Source organism: Rutilus rutilus (genome assembly GCF_951802725.1).
Source record: "Rutilus rutilus genome assembly, chromosome: 1".
Taxonomy (NCBI): domain Eukaryota; kingdom Metazoa; phylum Chordata; class Actinopteri; order Cypriniformes; family Leuciscidae; genus Rutilus; species Rutilus rutilus.
Window position 1 is genome coordinate 40,106,823 of NC_140209.1, and position 14,265 is coordinate 40,121,087.

Sequence of the window (14,265 nt, forward strand, 5' to 3'; positions counted from 1 at the left end):
AATGCCACTGTTCCAAAGATATCTAATGCCTTGGAATTTTCCCTCATCTGAGTGATACCTTTCATCAATGAGACGGTGCCCTTTGTGGCCCAAGAACAATCAAGAACATATCATAAAAACCTTACAAAAACAGCTGGGATTTATTTGGAGTTATTCAGAGTTATTTCAGGTGAAGACAGGTGTGTACATCTATCTATCTATCTATCTATCTATCTATCTATCTATCTATCTATCTATCTATCTATCTATCTATCTATCTATCTATCTATCTATCTATCTATCTATCTATCTATCTATCTATCTATCTATCTATCCATCCATCCATCATGTTGATAGATGATGGCATAATGTAAGTGAATTCTCCAAAATGAGTTATTTACAGCTTTCAAGACAGCTTACATGAAATGTCAATGGCCAGGAATTGGTATTAAAGGGATTGTTCGCCCCAAAATAAAAATTGTGTCATCATTTACTCACCCTCATGTTGTTCCAAACCTGTATGAGTTTCTTTCTTCTGTTGAAGCCAAAAGAAGATATTTTAAAGAATGTTGCTAACCAGACATGTTGACTGCACCTATTGACTTCCACAGTATTTTTCCCCCACTATGACGTAGTTCCTACCTCAACTATCTGGTTACCAACGTTCTTTAAAATTTCTTCTTTTGTGAAACTCATACAGGTTTGGAACAACATGAGGGTAAAAATATGATGGCACATTTTTCATTTTTAGGTGAACTATCCCTTTAACTCCTCGAGTGAGTCATACACCCTACTGTCTCTGCGAACTCAATCTCCCAGCGTGCCTCAGTGGCGCTTCCGGTAGCGTGTTCAATGATGATTGTTGTGTGAATCAGGCAATTGGTGAATTGGGAAGATGGCGGCTGCGGCGGTAGAGTTTCAGAGAGCACAGTCGCTTCTCAGTACGGATCGGAATGCGTCCATTGACATTTTACATGCTATTGGTAAGTGTCTCCTGTCCCGCTACCTTTTGAACCGCTTGTGTGATTTTGGCTAAAGGAGCTGTGCTTTTAACACACGGATCATGTCCCTCATTGCGATTTGTAGAACAGCAGCTAAATGTGTTAGCCGGTTTCATGCTGCTGACTCACTGTGACAGGCATGAGAAGCCTTTAGCTGAATAAATACACTGTGCTCTTACTAACAGTTAACTTTACAGACGAGCCGCTGCGCTCTTTTAAACTTTGCCCTTAAATATATTTGTATTACTTGTAACGTTAGCTGTTGTAGTGTTAGAAAAAAACAATGTTCAGTGACCTGCCACCCGTGGAAACAGTTAGCCAATCAGCTAGCTTCAGTTCTCAATGAACGCGAATCTCTCTGTAGAAGTCTGTACGTTTGCAAAACACAGATAAATATATATTTGTATGTTTAGTAAGTGTTTTCGTCGTCCTAATTGTGGTGAATCATGCACAATTAGAGAAATGACTGACGTTTCCTAAATTACGTTTAAATGAACTAAGTTACCAGAACTTTCATGACAACTTAATTAGCTTCGCTAGTTAGTGACATTTCTCTTTGCTGCTTATGACATTTTGGTATGAATTATCATAGTGTAACTTAATGTCAAGAAAAGTCTGAAAAATACCATTTCAACTTATTCATGGCAGATTTGAGTCATTAAAGAATGACTGACATGTTCTTTACAATTACGGTCAGTGGTCACAGACCTTTTCTCCTCTTGTCGTTCAGTTATGCTATATAATATGACAGCGTCAGTAAGTTTTGTTTGGCATGAAGTTTGATATGTGTGCGTTTGTCACGGATAATTTGATAGCATGCCACGCCATTTTTTGATTATCTGCTGCAGAATGTCATGTTTTTAGTAATTTTAACCTTTATTAAATCTCTTAAAATAAATGTTTAAACAATTAACCCAAGCAACATACAATAGAAAGAGACAAAAAATACATTCATATTTTAAGAATAAAAAGTTTATAAAAGCTACGTTAGTTGTAACATAAATTAAACTAAGGGGAGTTAATAAAGTAATTTGGAGCGTTTTAACCTATTCCTTTTTCGGCTGCTTAAAGGATTTTATTTTTCAAATCATATTTAAAAGCTACAAAACTTGGCAATTTGTGTAAATAAAACTTGCCTATAATCAAAATATTATATTACACACACATTCAGTCTCTTTGTTATGTTTTAATAAGGTTTACATGTTCCTTTGACATTATCAACAGCTGTTGAAGCCCACCACCAGTCTAGTTATTAATCTGTTAGAGGATCATGATGACCAATATGAAATTGTCTATATATTGTCATCAGAAAGTCTAAGCTAACCAAGTTTACATAGTTCTTTTGTTGTACATAATAACATTTAACAGCAATATGAACTACTTCTGTCCACATTCACAGTCAAACGAGACATCCACGACGATGACGAAGAGGCTGTGCGTGTCAAAGAACAGAGTATTTTGGAGCTGGGCGGACTGCTGGCCAAGACTGGACAAGCTGCTGGTAAAGACCTTTAACTAATAGGTTGTCATTATGAAAAAATGTTTTCTCTCAGTCATCATCATTGTTTGATTGTCCTGAAGTGCCACTACTCTACTCTGTCAGCTGTCATTTTCCTCAAAGTTAATAACTGTGGTCCATATATTGTTCCTTTGCAGAATTGGGAGGTCTGCTGAAGTATGTCAGGCCGTTCCTGAACTCCATCAGCAAAGCAAAGGCGGCACGGTTGGTGCGCTCTCTGCTCGATATGTTCTTGGACATGGAGGCAGCTACTGGTCAGGAGGTGGAATTATGTTTGGAGTGCATTGAATGGGCCAAATCAGAGAAGAGGACCTTTCTACGACAGGCCCTGGAGGTGAGCACCTAGTTTTGTAAGTTAGAGACTTGCAATGGTAAACATCACCATTACTGTTGCTTATATGTAGGGTTAGGTTTTGGACAGTATGTTATTGATATTTTTAGATTAGATTAGATTAGATTCAACTTTATTGTCATTACACAAGTACAGGTACAAGGCAACGAAATGCAGTTTAGGTCTAACCAGAAGTGCAATAGCAGCAAGTGCAGGATATACAGTGGTTCCATAAGTGCAGAACATGGATATGTACTGAATAAATATAGAGTTGAATACTATTATAAACAAAAATTTACAGATAGATTGTCCTATGAATATAATATACAGATAACTATTACTGTGAACAGAGTTTACAGCTAGATATGTACTGAATATAATAATATACAGATGGCTATTACTATAAACAGAATGTTTACAGATAGATATGTACTGAATATAATATACAGATGGCTGTTACTATAAACAGAATTTTACAGATAGATATGTACTATGAATATATATACAGATGGCTGTTACTATAAACAGAATGTGAGCATAATATACAGATGGCTATTACTATAAACAGAATTTAACAAATAGATATATGTATAAGTTAGGCTAATGAGCAGTATAACAATGGATTTAAAGTAGTGCAAATAAAGTTTGGACAGAAGCTATCCGAGTGAAAGTGCAGTGGAAAGTAATTGCATATTACAGTTAAGGTACGATATTGCAATGTATATATAAACAGTCGGTACTGTAAATAAACAGTCGGCAGTGCAAATGAGCATATTCCAGTCAAGGTAGTAGTGCAAGATGCATATGTAAACAGTTGTTACTGTAATAACAGTCAGCAGTGCAAATGAACATTATAGTATTGCAAATAACAAAATGGAGGCAGGTGTGAGGAGGGAGAGGAGAGTCAATCAGTATATGAGGGGAGTGGGATCAATGAGGGTTAGAGTTTAATAAAGAGACAGCTCTGGGGAAAAAACTGTTCTTTAGTCTGCTGGTCCTGGTCCGGAGGCACCTGAAACGCCTGCCGGAGGGCAGGAGAGAAAACAGTCTGTGGGCTGGGTGAGAGGAGTCCTTAAGGATGCTGCGAGCTCGATGCAGACAGCGTTTCCTCTGGATGTGCTCGATGGCAGGTAGTGGAGTCCCAGTGATGCGCTGGGCGGTTTTCACCACCCGCTGCAGTGCCTTGCGCTCTGCAACAGAACAGCTCCCATACCACACTGTAGCACAGTTGGTCAGGATGCTTTCTATTGCACAGCGATAGAAGTTCACCAGGATAGTGGAGGAAAGCTGATTCTTCCTCAGTGTCCTCAGGAAGAAAAGGCGCTGGTGAGCCTTCTTGACCAGGCTGGAGGTGTTGGTTGTCCAGGTCATGTCCGCCGAGATGTGGATCCCCAGGAACTTGAAACTGGAGACACGCTCAACAGCCATTCCATTGATGTGGATGGTGTCGTGTGTGCCTCTTGACACTTTCCTGAAGTCCACGATGAGCTCCTTCGTTTTGGTGGTGTTGAGGAGCTGGTTATTTTCGGTGCACCATGTGGCCAGGTGCTTGATCTCCTCCCTATAGGCAGTCTCATCGTTGTTGCTGATGAGACCAATCACCGTAGTGTCGTCCGCAAACTTGACGATGGAATTAGATCCGTACACAGGCTTGCAGTCGGAGGTGAAGAGGGAGTAGAGGAACGGGCTTAGCACACAGCCCTGTGGTACACCAGTGTTGAGTGTGATGGATGTGGAGCAGTTGGAGCCTGATCGAACATTCTGGGGTCTGTTGGTCAAGAAGTCCAAAATCCAGTTGCACATGGAGGTGTTGAAGCCCAGGTCTCCAAGTTTGGCTATTAACTTAGTTGGGATGACAGTGTTGAATGCTGAGCTGAAGTCAACAAACAGCATGCGTGCATAAGTGTTCTTATTGTCCAGATGTGTGAGCACAGAGTGCAGTGCCATGGAGACTGCATCCTCTGTGCTCCTATTGCTACGGTAGGCAAACTGGTGTGAGTCCAATGTGGATGGTAGAGAGTCTTTTAGGTGTGCCAGGACCAGCCGCTCAAAGCACTTCATTACGATGGGTGTGAGTGCTACAGGGCGGTAGTCATTAAGGCACTTCGGGCTGGAGTGTTTTGGCACTGGCACAATGGAAGTGCATTTAAAGCATGTTGGTACAGCTGCTTGGGCAAGAGACAGGTTGAAAATGTCTGTAAAAACCCCAGCGAGCTGCTCCGCACATGCCCTGAGTACGCGTCCAGGGATGTTGTCTGGTCCAGCAGCCTTGTGCGCGCTGATCCTGCTCAGTGCATTGCAGACATCTGTGGAGGAGAGTGTGATCGGTGGGTGGTCAGCTGAGGATTTGAGCTTGGTGGCAGTTTCTCTGTTGTCTCTTTCAAAGCGAGCATAAAAGTCATTTAGCTCGTTCAGGAAGTTGACATCAGTGGCTGCGGGGGTGGAGTGAGAGGGTTTGTAGTCACTGATGGCCTGAATGCCCTGCCACATGCGCCGAGGGTCAGCGTTGGAAAAGTGTCCCTCTATCTTAAGCTTGTAGCAGTGCTTGGCCTCTTTGATGCCCCTTTTCAGATTTGCTCTGGATGTACTATAGGCTTGTGCATCTCCTGATCTGAAGGCAGTATTGCGTGTCTTCAATAGGAGTCGCACTTCCCTGTTCATCCATGGCTTCTGATTTGGGTATGTGGTGATCTGCTTCTGGGTTGTAACACTGTCAATGGTGGTATTAATATAATCCAGTACAGAGGAGGTGTAGCAGTCAATGTCCGTGTGAGAGCCACTGGTGGCTTGAGAAGCAAACATACTCCAGTCTGTGTGTAGAAACCTTTCCTGGAGTGAGAAATCTGCCCCCGCAGGCCACACCTTGATGGTCTTCACTGATGGCTTCACGCGATTGATCAGAGGTGCATATTTGGGGGTGAGGAACAAAGAAAGGTGATCTGACTGTCCCAAGTGGGGGAGGGGTGTCGCGACGTAAGCTTCAGCCATGTTTGTGTAAACATGGTCTAAGGTTTTGTTTCCTCTGGTGTGACAGGAAACATGCTGGTGAAATTTCGGTAGCACTGACTTTAAGTTTGAATGATTAAAATCACCCGCAACAATAAACGCAGCTTCCGGGTGAACGGTCTGTTGTTTACTGATGGCTGCGTGAAGTTCTTTCATAGCAAACTTGGCATCAGCATCCGGGGGAATATAGGCTGCAGTTATAATAGTGGAAGTGAACTCCCGCGGTAGATAAAACGGTCTACATTTAACCATGAGAAACTCAAGGTTAGCTGAACAATGTCTCCCAACAATAGCAGAGTTTGTGCACCAAGCTTTGTTAATGTAAATGCACAATCCACCACCTCTGGTCTTACCGGATCCATCTAATGTTCTATCCGCCCGGAATGTATGGCGTCCCGCTAGCTCAATAGCGTTGTCCGGTATTCCGCTGTTTAACCATGTTTCCGTGAAAATTAGAACATTACAGTTCAAAAGTCTCTTGCTGTATGTGATGTTGAGTCGAATCTCCTCCATTTTGTTCAACAGCGACCGTACATTGGCAAGGAAAATGCTGGGTAAAGAGAGCCGGTGTGGTGTTAGCTTTAGCTTAGCTCTTAGTCCTCCGCGCTTCCCCCGCCTTTGTTTACGATCTCGCCGGCGCCTGCGAGCACTTCCGCCCGGCCGGGCAGAGTGCATAGCCTCGGGTGATCTGGCGATCTCAGGAAGGAGTCGAAGGTTGTCCATAAAACTGTCGGAAATTCGCAAACCAATATCCAAAAGCTCACCTTGGGTGTACGATGTTAAGGCACAACTGTTCTGGACGAACAGACCCGAAATGAGCAAGAAAAATACTGCTAAATTACAGAATCTGGAGAGACCGCGAGCCTCGCGATGTACTCGCGCCGCCATCTTGGATCTTGAAACTATTCACTTTACCAAGGTAACTATTCACTTTACCAAGGTAAAGTGAATAGTATTCATCTGGTCAACTGGTCATGGATTTGACATGACTGTTCCTAGTTCACAATATGAGGAAGGATTGAGTGAATGTGAGTGTATTCAAACATATATATTTTTTTTGTAATGTGGTATACATAAACTTCCAAAAGTTTGGAGTTTTTGAAAAGCATCTATTGTATGCTCACCAAGGCTGCATTTATTTAGTAAAATAAGTAATATTGTGAATAGTAATATTGTTTTTGCGATTTAAAATAAATCAAACTAAAATGATCATTAGCCTTCAGTGTCACATGATCCTTCAGAAATCATTCTAATATGCTGATTTGATGCTTAGGTTAAGAAATATTTCTTCTTATTATCAATGTTTAAAACTGTTGTGCTTCTTAATATTTTTGGAAATTCTGTATTCACTCAGTATTCTTTGTTTAAAAGAACATTGTTTATTTAAAATATAAATCTTTTGTAACATTATGCATATCTTTACTTTCTCTTTTAATCAATGAAATGCTGCCTTGCTGAATGAACAAATTATTTCATTTAATAAAATAAATCCTCCTGATTCCAAAATTTTGAACAGTGTCAAAGCGTAACGGTAACGGAAGTGAGTCAGATTCACCAACAGATTGTTTTTTGCTTCCTGCCTTATAAGCTATCTTTGTGGTTATGATCAGTATTGATCATTATGCTGGTTCATTGATTTCTTATCAGTGTTGCTTCAATCTTTTAGGCCCGTCTGGTTTCTTTATATTTCGACACCAAACGCTACCAAGAGGCTCTGCAGCTTGGTGAGTCCTTTACAAGATCATCCCTTGTATTTGACATTGTGTCATTCATGTTCTTACTTCTTAAGGGATAGTTCACCCAAAAATGAAATTTCTGTCATTAGTTACTATACCCATAGGACCTTCATTCATCTTCGTAACACAAATTAAGATATTTTTGATGAAATCTGAAAGCTTTCTTAGCTTTTCTTATTTTTTGTGGGGGGTTTGCACACAAAAAGTTTTCTTGTCGCTTCATAAAATGAAGGTTGAACTACTGTATTTACGTGGACTATTTTAACGATGTCTTCTTTACTACCTTTCTGGGCCTTGAAAGTTGTAGTAACGTTGCAGTCTAGGGGGGGTCAGAAAGCTCTCGGATTTCATAAAAAATATAATTTGTGTTCTGAAGATGAACGAAGGTCTTACGGGTTTGGAACGGCAGTAATTAATGGCAGAATTAAAACATTTCGGTGAACTAACCCTATAAGCTTGGGAGATGTATTTGCGGTCTATAGCCACTGTCCTTTTCTTTTGTTAATCAGGCTCTCAGCTCCTGCAAGAGCTGAAGAAGATGGATGATAAAGCTCTACTGGTGGAGCTCCAGCTGCTGGAGAGCAAGACGTATCATGCATTAAGCAACTTGCCTAAGGCCAGAGCAGCTCTCACCTCTGCCAGGACCACGGCAAACGCCATCTACTGCCCCCCAAAGCTGCAGGCTGCTTTAGATATGCAGTCAGGTACGTTTCCACAACCCTTCTACAAAGACCCTTCAGTATCATGCCAGATCCTAACCAGACATGACAGCTAATTTGTCTGTCCACACTGAAAGCAAAAATTGCTGTGCAACATGATCTGATCGCAGCCAGTCAGAACATATTTGTTTGTACTGTAACATGACTTCCCAGAGTGAGACATTCACATGCATTGATAGAAACAGTTTGCATGTCCTCAGTCTCAAAAGTATTAACAGCCAGATTTGATTCTACATTAGCGTTACTGAGCCTTTTTCCTGCAAATGCTTATTGAATGCCGATGTGCATTACTTATCCTAAACAAATGGAGGAAAAACAGATCGTGATTTACCAGATGATTTGTTATTGAAGGAATTTTGGTGCTAGTATTAGAGATATCTCACTTAAGTTGTTGTACTGAATGCATCACATCCTTTTTTTCCCCTTGCAGGCATTATTCATGCTGCTGAGGAGAAGGACTGGAAAACGGCGTATTCATACTTTTATGAGGCTTTTGAAGGCTACGATTCTATTGACAGTCCCCGTGCCATCACTGCACTCAAGTACATGCTCCTCTGCAAGATCATGCTGAACTTGTGAGTCCTGGCTTTTTCTAGTGTCTCTCACTTTTCCTTTTTTTTTTTCTCTCTCTTCATCAAACTTAGATATTGAACATGTTAAACCTGTGTATATTTATCTTTGCAGGCCAGAGGATGTGCAGGCCCTGATCAGTGGAAAACTTGCCCTCAGATATGCTGGCAGACAGGTAGATGTCTGAGCTGAAGGGTCAATCTCATGGTGTAGTTTCTCCATGACTTCTGCAAGAATATTAGCTGCTTTCCGACCAAGTAGTTGCAGGAACTTAGTTATAGGAAGTTGGAACTGTCCACTTCTAAACAGTTCTATGAACTACTCTTCCCCCAAACTCGGTTTTGCTGTTTGCGTTCGCACTGGTCAAGTGGCCATAGGAACTGGTAGGAGGGGTAATAAGGGAGTGACGCAAGCACTGCGACTTTTATTTTGACGGAGTGACGGACCTTTATTTTGACGGCGCTGAGAATGCCAGAGCAAACAATGCTCGCATTCTCTGTGTTCATTAGTTAGCGATCTGTCTAACAGTACTGTTTAAGATGTTATTAGATAGAATTGTTATAGAAAGTAGACAGTATATGGAAAAAAAGTTCTTAGCCTATGCCGTGTGGTTGATGTCCAGTGTTGCTAGCTGAGCAGAAATACATAATCATGTTTGGCTTGGTCCCCTCAAAGTTGCGTTGGATTTTCTGTTCAGCATAAAGGTTCAGAGGCCCATCTATCACTGTTTTCCATGTTTGTATCTAGTTTCTGGAGTAAATATATAGGCTATAATCTGTGTGTTTACATATAGCTGTTTTAAAAATGGCAGGTGCTGGTGCTCCGCGTGCGTTCGGTCATCAGCGTACACTAACGTCACGGGTAGTTCCTATAGTGCTGGTTTAGACCCTACTCTGAAGTAGGAGCTAAATTAGTTCCTCCAAATGGAGTTCCTAGGACTAAAGTCGTTCCTAGTCGGCGTGTTCGCACCGCAGGAACACACGGGTACTTTAGCCAATAGTTCTAGGAACTGTGAAAAGGTTCCTCCGGTCGGAAAGCGGCTATTGTCAGCAGCGAAGATCACATCATAATGTTATACATTATCGTATCGTGTTACATGGTTATGCATTTTTACTATTATGCGTTATTGCTATAACATGAAGTGTTAAAGTATTGTTAACTAAAAGTGTGCCATAATGAATTTTATACTAGTTTGAGGTCACAATCTTGTACTTTACCACACTAACAGATCTGGCACTTCTTGCCCGTACCTTAAATTAAATGCTTATTTTTAATGAAATGTTCAATTGTAGTCATTAACTGAACTTAATTGTTTTAGTGTAAGTGTTAGGGTCAATAAGATTTTGATTTTGAAAGCAATTAATACTTTAATTCAGCAAGGGTGCATTTAATTAATCAAAAGTGACAGTAAAGACATTTGTAATGTTACAAAAGGTTTCTTTTTCAAATAAATGCTGTTCTTGTGAACTTCTATTCATCAAAGAATCCTGAAAAAAATCAATCACGGTTCCACAAAAATATTAAGCAGCACAGCTGTTTTCAACATTAATAATATGAAATGTTTGTTGAGCAGCATAGTAATGATGCTGAAAATCCAGCTTTAACATCATGGGAATAAATCAAATTTTAAAATGTTAAATAGAAAAGTTATTATAAATTGTAATAATCTCACAATATTTTAGTTTTTACTGTATTTTTGATCAAGTAAATATTGCAGCACATATTTCATAGTTTTTACCACTTCCATTTTCATGAGCGTATAGTGCCCTCTAAAATGCACTGACACCTGACCCTGTGTGCTGCTTGACAAAGTGATGTTTTTCTGTTGTGTCATTGGAGGATTATGTGGATTAACTCGTCCTGTCTCTCTCTTTCTTTAGACAGATGCACTTAAATGTGTGGCCCAAGCCAGCAAGAACAGGTCACTTGCAGACTTTGAGAAGGTGGGTCAGATTCTTCGGCTTTAAGTGTTACTAATGTTGCGCCCCCAGAGGAACTCTTGTAGGGGAGGCTAACCTGAGTTCTTTTGTTGACTCTGAGTTTTTATTAAAATGCTCCAATTTGTATTATGGATTTTTCAAACTAATCTGGATGCTCGCTTGTTCAAATTAAACTCTACAGTGAATGAAATGTAAATGAAAAAACAAGAATTAAAGTCTACTTATTATCAATAAAATAATAAACGCACATATACTGATTGACAGCAAGTCACAGTAAAGTTTGCAGTTCAATGTTGTGAACAAATCAAAACAAGTAGCCAGCAGATAACAAACAAATAAATAATGTAAATACCAGAGTCAATGTTGGAGGCCTGAAATGAAGCTTGTGATTGTTTCAGCCTAAAACAATTAGCTGCTTCACTCCTAAGTGCAAAAAATTAAACATAGGCTCACTGCATGTGTTTTATACAGTAGCACAATCCCCACGATCTCAGTCCCGTTCCAGCCTCTCCAATAACGGATCACTCTCCCATGATGTTTCCCTCTTTGCCGGAGGAAGTTTGAGTGTTCCGGTAACTCAAACAGCTATATCCAGATCCTCTCGAAATGACATGCATCGGCAGCTAGTCTCATCGAACTCTTAGCTGAAGTTATATTCCGCACTTTAACGCTTGATCCTGATGGTTTGCTAGGGTTAGTCCTTAATTGTAAATAATTGTACTTCTTTTCACCCCAGGTTACACTACATTCTCAGTCCACCTGCAGTTTTTACATTTAATGTCCTTCTCTTTGATCTGCATTCAGGCCTTAACAGAATACAAAGCTGAGCTGCGGGATGACCCCATCATCAGCACCCACCTGGCCAAACTCTATGACAATCTGCTGGAACAAAACCTCATAAGGGTCATCGAGCCCTTCTCCAGAGTGCAGGTAATGCCCTGCTATACCACAGTGAGCACTGATAAATGCTTAAACAGTCAAGTTGTTCGCTTACATTTTTCTCTTATGCCAACAGATTGAACATATTTCTGAGCTAATAAAACTCTCCAAGGTAAAGTCTTTTTACACTCTAATTTGCTAATAACACTTCTAAACCTCATATGTATAGATTTAAATGACAAACACATTTTTATTTTAATCACTGTTGCTTTTGCTTGCCATGTCCGTTCTCAAATTGTAACACCGCTCTTCCATTATCTCTTCAGGGGGATGTTGAAAGGAAACTGTCACAGATGATTTTAGACCAGAAATTCCACGGTATGATGCCATCATCCCTGTCTTTTACTTGATAAGTCATCTGTCAAGCTTAGGACTGTTTATCAATGCATTTACAGATTTTATTATGATTGATTCTGATTCGTATGTGTTTTTCAGTTAGAAATGTCCATTTTGCTTACAACTGATACTACTTCTGTAAATGATACACTGTAAAACCTGATTTCATTTGAGGAAACCGATCCCTTACATCTTTTAAATGATAAATATTGTTTTATTGGAGTGTTTTCATTTGAGTTTGCTGAAAAGGATATTTCTAAATACAAAATTACACTGCTTAAATACCTTGTATAGCTGAAAGTTTACTAGTTTAATATCAAATTAACTCAAATCTCTTGCAGTAACACTTCAGTCTCAGTAAATTAATTTAGTAAATTTTACTCTCTTTACTGAGTTCATAGCAGTGTTTTAGACTGACCAGTAAATCAGTAACTCCTCAAACTATTCATTAAAAGAACTGGCTCAAGAGTCATTAACTTCAGGAATTGTGCTTCACTGGTCGGTCGCACTGTTTTTGATCTATATTTTTACTCAGTACCTGACAAACAGGCATATATTATGTTGTGTATATACTATAAATCAGTATTTGTGCTCCCTCCAAATATTTTCACTTTATGATTTATGATGATGCTTATCAAAAACTCTCATTCTCACGGCATATAGGAATCCTTGACCAAGGGGAAGGTGTCTTGATTGTATTTGACGAACCTCCCGTAGACAAAACATATGAAGCTGCCCTTGAAACAATTCAGAACATGAGCAAAGTAGTGGACTCGCTCTACAACAAAGCCAAGAAATTGACATAGGCAAGTCCGTTTTCTATGTTGTGCATAATAATGTTGCATCTCATAGCGTTGAATTGAAAAATGACTTGTCTGCTGATCTCAGCTTTGTCTTTTGTGCAGGTTGAGCATTGGACCCTGCAGCTGAGAGCATGGCCAGTGTGGGGGACTCTGGGGGAAGGGGAGGGAGATGTGATACAGATACCAAGTCAAAAAAAAAAAAAGGTCTAACACCCCCAAAAAACAGACTGACTCCTGCTGTTGTCCTCTCTGGCTTTCACTTGGACATTTTTTACCACCTTCCAGACAAGGACAAACTACTTCTATTACTATGGGATCACATTTTTTTATTTTCACTTTATTTTTTGCTGGTAATGCATTTCTTTGTATCTTGGCTGTGCCTAATGGGCCATCAGGGAATCTTAAAAAATAATAATAAAAACTCACCTGCATTCTAACTTTATTTGAAATGTATATACATAGAGCTAGCAAAGCTGATATGAGAATGATTCAGTTCCTTTGCCAATCTGGGGCCATTGTGTTGTAATGTTGACAAGATTCCCTGCATTACTAATCGAACGGTTTTAGCCCTAACCCCGGTCTCCTAAAGAAGCCTCTGGCTTCGCTCCAGGCCTACCTCTCGTACAGACAGTATACTTGGACTTTTTATGTTGGGCGCAAAATTTGATAAGATGCTGTCAACAGGACAGGGTCACAGCTGTTGTCTTTCCCTGGCCTGGGCATTCCTGCCCTTCCTCCTCCTCCTCCTCCTCCTCCTTTGTACATATCGTTGCCAAGCGCCTCTGTCTGGCCTGTCATGCTGTTCCCCTTTTTTATAACGCTAAAAAACATAATAAAGTCACCAAGAGAACATGACTCTGAGTGCTTCTGTACCAGATCCTGGGATACAGAGAACATCAGATTAGCATGGTTTGAGGATTTTACTTGCACTTGACAATTTTCATTTGAATCAGGATTTTTTTGTGTTTTTTGTTTTTGGTTCTCTATTAAAGTGATGTTTTACTGTTTTCATAGCTTAAAGGGTTTGTTCACCTAAAAATTAAAATTCCCATGATGTTGTAAACCTGTATACGTTTCTTCTGTTGAACACAAAAGATATTTTGAAGAATGCTGGTAACCAGACAGCTGTGAGGCAACATTGACTTCATAGTATGGGAAAAAAACAGATCCCCACAACTTACAAATATTCTTCAAAATATTCTTCTTTGATGTTCCACATAACAAAGAAATTCATACATGTTTGGAAGAACTTGAGGGTGAGTAAATGATGCATCATTTTCATTTTTGGGTGAACTATCCCTTTAATATGCAGATGACTAAGATATTTGTTGCTTCTTGATTATGGAGTTCTGTAATACCCTTTCACAACCAGCTCAACACTGAACC

The 14,265-nt window shown here is 40.0% G+C and overlaps 1 protein-coding gene across 2 annotated transcripts; it reads left to right on the forward strand.

Annotated features, from left to right (window-relative positions):
• The first annotated feature begins 820 nt into the window (after window positions 1-820).
• On the forward strand, window positions 821-13,729 carry psmd11a (proteasome 26S subunit, non-ATPase 11a). Of its 2 annotated transcripts, none has more exons than XM_084414009.1 (13): window positions 821-962; window positions 2,380-2,481; window positions 2,637-2,833; window positions 7,503-7,560; window positions 8,082-8,276; window positions 8,722-8,866; window positions 8,976-9,036; window positions 10,742-10,804; window positions 11,606-11,731; window positions 11,817-11,852; window positions 12,007-12,058; window positions 12,740-12,882; window positions 12,982-13,729. In XM_084414009.1, the coding sequence occupies exons 1-12, from the start codon at window positions 875-877 to the stop codon at window positions 12,880-12,882; spliced, it is 1,266 nt and encodes a 421-aa protein (XP_084270135.1). In that variant the 5' UTR covers window positions 821-874; the 3' UTR covers window positions 12,982-13,729. The 2 variants fall into 2 exon arrangements, with proteins under 2 accessions (XP_084270135.1, XP_084270136.1); XM_084414010.1 differs by having other exon boundaries at window positions 826-962; window positions 12,965-13,729.
• Window positions 13,730-14,265: the final 536 nt, after the last annotated feature.